A 6971-nucleotide genomic window follows, 5' to 3' on the forward strand; every position below is an offset into this window, starting at 1 on the left:
CTGCTCCAGTCCCTGTCCTGTTTTACACCCTACTGGCAGACAGACAATTAGAGAGACAGCCCTCTCCCAGCTCAATATAAAGGCGCCTGTTATAACGGACCACCGTCTCTATGCGTCTCTGTTCAAACCCAGTCTGTGTTTGAAATAGCATCTTATTCCATATATAGCGCACTACTGATGTCCAGGACACACAGGGTTATGGTTACAAGTACAGCACTATGTAAGGAATAGGGTGCCATTTTGGACCCAACCCGGTCTTTAGACTCCCACCTGGCATTGCCCCGACCAAGCCCGACAGACAGTTCACTAAGTCCCCTTGTTCCAGTGGATATATCGGCCACTGATTTGATATATTTATGTCAAGTCTCTCGCGATGACACGAGATTTGGTTTGCGGTGCTAAGATTATTTTTATGTAGATAGAGAGAGAGAGAGAGAAAGGAGGTGGGGGGTTCTGATTTTGCGTGTGACCATGAGCAGACAGGAGAGTAGACTTAAAGCCAATTTATGCTTGATTTCGAAAATGTGGTCGGAGGCGCTGTACAGAGGAGGGTGTGATGCAATTGTGGAGCCACGCGGAGGACAAATGATGGAGGGCTCCTTATAGCTCCGCATTGACATGATTGGTTGATATTAGGTGGGAGGTCCTGTATAAACACAAACTCACTTCCTTGACAACAGCTCTGCAAAGGAAGTATACATGCCCTGGCTTTAGAAGCTGTATCTCAGTAACTGCTGTTTATACAGGAAACAAACTTTACGGTGTCACTACTAGTTCTACTTCCCACTGTCTTGAGATGGCAAACTGGTATCTAAAATGTGTATAGGAGAAAAGTTAGAACCCAAGACCTGCAGCATGGTGGGAACGGTAGAACCAGTGGGTGGGGGGGTATACAACCACATAATAACACAGAGGGAGATGTTTTTTAGTCGGAATGGCAATTCTGCCTATAAGGCAAAAAACTAAAATCAGAAGGAAGACTAAGACCATCTAATGCAAAGAGGGGCATCTTTCAAAAAAATGTTGGACTGGTGAAGGGGAGTGTGAACGATGATCACCTCCAGTCAATTGCACTTGTAATTCATTACAATATTAGGGTATTATATCAGTGGCCATTTTGTGTCTGTCTGCTCAGTGGGCTGGCTTCAAGCTGAGGGGAAGGACAACTGAGAGAGGGCTTGTTCCACAGAATACAGTGCAACTTCAGAAGCAGAGAAGTCAAAGGGAAAACATTTCAGCACACACTTCCAGGGCCTAGCAAGCTATGAGAGAGAGGTTGTTTGTTTCAGTAAGACATGTCATTTAGGGTTGATAGAACGAGATGAGACTAGAGAACAGAACAAAGAAAGTAAAAGGACAACCACAACTTTTCCTTCTGTCAGAAAGATCTCCTTCCAGAAGTTAGGAGAAAGGTCTACAATACTCAAGCAGTGATTTCTTGTTTTTCCCCCCAATTTTTTTTTTTTTAACATTTTTTTTTAACGAACAGCAAAACTAAAAACAATTTTTTTCTCCCCCCCATTTCCTTCTATTTGTTTTCCCTCCTTAGTTCTCCATATTTAACATGGACGTTCTAACCATTTATTTTTTCTTGTCTTTTTCATATTTTAATTTAAGAAAATAGTATAAAGTTAGTAGCGGCCTCGAGCGATCGCCAGAAGGAGGAGAAACCGGTCTGATCCAGAGTCCTGCGAAGATGGTGGGGCTGCAGCCACACGCGGAGGTGAGGCTAGGGCTGCTCCCGGGCTGCTAGGATGATGTGTGTGTGTGTGGGGAGATGGGGAGGAGAGAGGGGGAAGGTACAGAGAGGAGGGAGGAGAACAGAGACTTTCAGTTGGGGAGGGGAGAGAGAGAGAGGGCTACAAACTGGTCAGGTAATCAGTCCATTGGTCTCTTTTCTCCATGTTTCTTTGTAAACTCCTCTGCGTTCTTAAAGAATTTTTTCCGGTCCTTTGAGTATTCTTCTGCTAGGTCTGCCCTCAGCGGGTGCTCTGGCTGGGGGTCGTTCACCAACGCAATCAGGGACTGAATTACTGCAGAATAGACAAACAGTCAGTCACGAATTACTGCAGAATAGATAAGACAAACAGCCAATCATGACATTGCAGAAACTGAATCAGTGCAGAATGAACAGATTATTTTCCGTTTTGACTAAAGAAGCAATTACTACTTCAACAGAAAGTTCAACAATTAAACGTGACACACAAAGGAAAATGAGTCATGACATTGGAGTAGAATACTTGACTGATTCATGTTCCCTTTCTCTTTCACTTCAGTCATTTGATCAGGTTCTACTGTCCAGCGTCAGGGTATCACGCCATGGTATCACGCCCAGCGTCAGGGTATCACGCCATGGTATCACGCCCAGCGTCAGGGTATCATGCCATGGTATCACGCCCAGCGTCAGGCACGCCATGGTATCACGCCCAGCGCCAGGGTATCACGCCCAGCGTCAGGGTATCACGCCATGGTATCACGCCCAGCGTCAGGGTATCACGCCATGGTATCACGCCCAGCGTCACGCCATGGTATCAGCCCAGCGTCAGGGTATCACGCCATGGTATCACGCCCAGCGTCAGGGTATCATGCCATGGTATCACGCCCAGCGTCAGGCTATCACGCCCAGCGCCAGGGTATCACGCCATGGTATCACGCCCAGCGCCAGGGTATCATGCCATGGTATCACGCCCAGTGTCAGGGTATCACGCCATGGTATCACGCCCAGCGTCAGGGTATCATGCCATGGTATCACGCCCAGCGTCAGGCTATCACGCCCAGCGCCAGGGTATCACGCCATGGTATCACGCCCAGCGCCAGGGTATCATGCCATGGTATCACGCCCAGTGTCAGGGTATCACGCCATGGTATCACGCCCAGCGTCAGGGTATCATGCCATGGTATCACGCCCAGTGTCAGGCTATCACGCCCAGCGTCAGGGTATCACGCCATGGTATCACGCCCAGCGTCAGGGTATCATGCCATGGTATCACGCCCAGCGTCAGGCTATCATGCCCAGTGTCAGGGTATCACGCCATGGTATCACGCCCAGCGTCAGGGTATCATGCCATGGTATCACGCCCAGTGTCAGGCTATCACGCCCAGCGTCAGGGTATCATGCCATGGTATCACACCCAGCGTCAGGGTATCATGCCATGGTATCACGCCCAGTGTCAGGTATCACGCCCAGCGTCAGGATATCACGCCATGGTATCACGCCCAGTGTCAGGGTATCACGCCCAGCGTCAGGATATCACGCCATGGTATCACACCCAGCGTCAGGCTATCACGCCCAGCGTCAGGGTATCATGCCATGGTATCACACCCAGCGTCAGGGTATCACGCCATGGTATCACACCCAGCGTCAGGCTATCACGCCCAGCGTCAGGGTATCATGCCATGGTATCACGCCATGGTATCACACCCAGCGTCAGGCTATCACGCCCAGCGTCAGGCTATCACGCCCAGCGTCAGGGTATCATGCCATGGTATCACGCCCAGCGTCAGGGTATCATGCCATGGTATCACGCCCAGCGTCAGGGTATCATGCCATGGTATCACGCCCAGCGTCAGGGTATCACGCCATGGTATCACGCCCAGCGTCAGGCTATCACACCCAGCGTCAGGGTATCATGCCATGGTATCACGCCCAGCGTCAGGCTATCATGCCCAGCGTCAGGGTATCATGACAGTGTCAGGCTATCACGCCCAGCGTCAGGGTATCATGACAGTGTCATGCAAGTGTCAGGGTATCATGCCCAGCGTCAGCTATCATCAGCGACAGGGTGTCATGCCAGCGTCAGGGTATCATGCCAGCTTCCAGCTCCCAGGCAGGGTATCACGCCCAGCGTCAGGCTATCATGACCAGTGTCAGGGTATCACGCCCAGCGTCAGGGTATCATGCCAGCGTCAGGGTATCATGACAGCGTGTCATGCAAGTGTCAGGGTATCATGCCAGTGTCCAGCGTCAGGCTTTCACGCCCAGCGTCAGGGTATCATGACAGCGTGTCATGCAAGTGTCAGGGTATCAATCAGTGGTACGGTATCATGTCAGTGTATTGTGTCAGTGTATCATTTGGGTTGGCAGGTAGCCTAGTGGTTAGAGCATTGGTCCAGTAACCGAAAGGTTGCTGGACCGAATCCCTGAGCTGACAAGGTAAAAAAAATCAGGCAGTTAACCCACTGTTCCCCGGTAGGCCGTCATTGTAAATAAGAATTTGTTCTTAACTGACTTGCCTATATAAAAAAAGGTACAAAAATATAATAATGTAAGTATTGCAGCACAATTTACATTATATGCAAATTATAGTGTGTGTGTGTGTGAGACCCACCTTGGTCAGTTTTGGTTGCTGGTTTCCAGTTCTCTGCGCTAATGACAGGCAGACACACCTGTCCCTTCTCGTCGATGTTGGGGTGGTAGATCTTTGTCTTGAACGTGATCTTGGGGGGCTTGAAGGGGTACTCAGCGGGGAAGATTAATTCAATCCTGAAAGCTCCCTTGTCATAAGGTGCGTTGTCCTGGAAGAGTAATGTGTAGAAAATAAACCATGGTTAGTTAGTGTGACAATGACCATATCCAAGGAGCATCTCTTATGACTGTGTTATGACATTTAATACATGTAACAGTGTTATGTAATAGTCCTTCTAGAACCAGAACATAGAGACTTCTGTGATGTAATGGTCCTTCTAGAACCAGAACATAGAGACTTCTGTGATGTAATGGTCCTTCTAGAACCAGAACATAGAGACTTCTGTGATGTAATGGTCCTTCTAGAACCAGAACATAGAGACTTCTGTGATGTAATAGCCTTCATGAGAGAATTGTGAAGCCATGAATCAATGATGAGAATAAGACCACTTACAGGGACAATGAGACCTTGCCAGGTCAGTATGTTGGATTCATCCACTTGAATGTTTCTGAAGTTTTTCATTCCAGACTTGCGAATCTCTTCAAGTTCCTGAAAGAGGAGAGAGAGAGAAACATCATGATAAGTTAAGGCCCCTCCAATGACTCTGTTGATGGTAATGTACAATCCTTCCAAGGATTGTGGCTGAGTAACCCTCCGAAAACCCTACAATGAGTCTGATGTCAATCAAGTAATAGATAGAGATAAATAGATAAAATAGATAGATAAAATAGAGAGGTGGCTGCTTGTGAGGCATCTATGTCAGTCAATGACAGCTCATCTGGTATTGACATGTCTTGTAATTGTAAACAAAACTGAAACCCAGACAGACAATTGCGTGCTTGTCATGTTACTGTCTGGACAGACAACATACTAATAATGAATGTTTTGTTTGGTCCACAGAATTCATTTAGCTAGGGGCTGATTGTTTATTAGATAAACATTTATTTTTAAATATCTAATAATAGTGTATGAATGTAGGTTTTGTTTCCTACTGCAAACCAAGATGAGCTCATGAAATAATTGACTCATGTCACGGTGCAGTTTTCTACAATGACGTCGTGTATCTTGATAGCCAGCTATGGATCTATCTATCTATCTATCTATCTATCTATCTATACAACTGGAGTGGTACCCAGGCGGTTACAAAACCCAAGATGATTGCATTTTCTTTGGCAGTTGATTAAAATTGTTGCTGTTTGCTAGTTAGCTAAGCTCTGGATAAGTCACATGTATAAACCGGGTAACTTGAATAATTGACTCATGTCACGGTGCAGTTTAGGACGATAATAAGATCGTGTACTGTAGTTGTACTGAATGATGACCGAGCCCTTGAAAACCCTTTAAAACAACGGGACAGTGAGGTTGTGCTTCGTGTGAGTCACAAAAATAAGGCGAAACATCATTTCCCATGTAGGGGAGGCAATTTTGTGTAGCTACTAGCTAACCTAAAGTAGCAAACAGCGTAGACAGATCTGTTACGGAAATAACTCACTACGCGGTATTTCTAGCCATCCCAAGGTTGTGATAAAACATAAATTGATCGGTTTCAATGTTAGTTCTTAACCCTTTAAAACATCGGGACAATGAGGTTGTGCATCGTGTGAGTCACAAATAACGCGAAATATAATTTCCCCATTTTAGTTAGTTGGGTAACTACTAGTTATCTAGCTAATCTAAAACCAGGAGCCATAAAATAAATAAAAAACAGGACATCTCCGTAAAGGAAGTGGTTAACTAGTCAACTACGACAGTAGCCATCGCACGGTTATTGATACACAGAAATTGATCGGTGTAAATGTTGTTTGTACATTTTCCGGAGATTGGTGTCAATACTAAGCATGAGCAAGCAACGTCGCAGACTAGTTTCCCTGCTGTTCCCGGTCTCTCAATCTTCTCTGGCCCTGCCGGTGCTTTCCTAACCGGTTTTATGCTCGCTGGCCTAGTTTGTGAAAGAGACTGCCTTCTCGCCTTTAGCGGGACTTCCAACACTTCTGGACCAAATACAATTTAGGACGACAATAAGATATCGTGACTGAGTCGTACTGAATAATGACCAAGCCCTTAGATAGAACATTTCTGACTTTAAAAAAAAAAATATGGATAGATGTATGAAAATAGAGTTATCATGATATTTACCTTGTGCAGTCTCCTGCTCGCCGCCATCTTGCATCTACTGTGTGTTCCCAGAATACAACGCGGCGACTTGTCTTGGGGTCGCAGTTCCAAAAAGGCAATAAAAAAAGTATGGGACAAATGACCCCCAAAATTTTGATTCTCTTTATCGTGTGTTATATGACTCATTTTAGAATACTAAAGAGGCCAGTCCACTTTTTTTTTCTGTTGTTGATGGCACATTTGTAAACATTCAAACCAACAAAGGTTTTAGAAGCTACCAGAAATGTTTCATTTATTGTCTGGCTTATGCATTGATTAGTCAAAAGCCTTGATTCTGAAAATACCCTTATTGTACACAGCAGTGTAGCCCATATAAACAGCTCAAAACTCTCCCGTTGGCTACGATACCAATTAAGCATATTCATTCCCTGGACTTGTAGTATTGTAATG

General features: G+C 45.9%; 1 protein-coding gene across 1 annotated transcript; it reads right to left on the minus strand.

The window, feature by feature from the left end:
* Window positions 1-1428: 1428 nt before the first annotated feature.
* ube2l3b (ubiquitin-conjugating enzyme E2L 3b) lies at window positions 1429-6648 on the minus strand. The gene is made up of 4 exons (XM_024414975.2): window positions 6543-6648; window positions 4860-4955; window positions 4329-4515; window positions 1429-2033 (listed from the first exon to the last, which is right to left on the minus strand). The coding sequence occupies exons 1-4, from the start codon at window positions 6567-6569 to the stop codon at window positions 1879-1881; spliced, it is 465 nt and encodes a 154-aa protein (XP_024270743.1). The 5' UTR covers window positions 6570-6648; the 3' UTR covers window positions 1429-1878.
* Between the last annotated feature and the right edge of the window lie 323 nt (window positions 6649-6971).

The sequence above is a fragment of the Oncorhynchus tshawytscha genome, linkage group LG04, assembly GCF_018296145.1.
Source record: "Oncorhynchus tshawytscha isolate Ot180627B linkage group LG04, Otsh_v2.0, whole genome shotgun sequence".
Classification (NCBI taxonomy): Eukaryota; Metazoa; Chordata; class Actinopteri; order Salmoniformes; family Salmonidae; genus Oncorhynchus; species Oncorhynchus tshawytscha.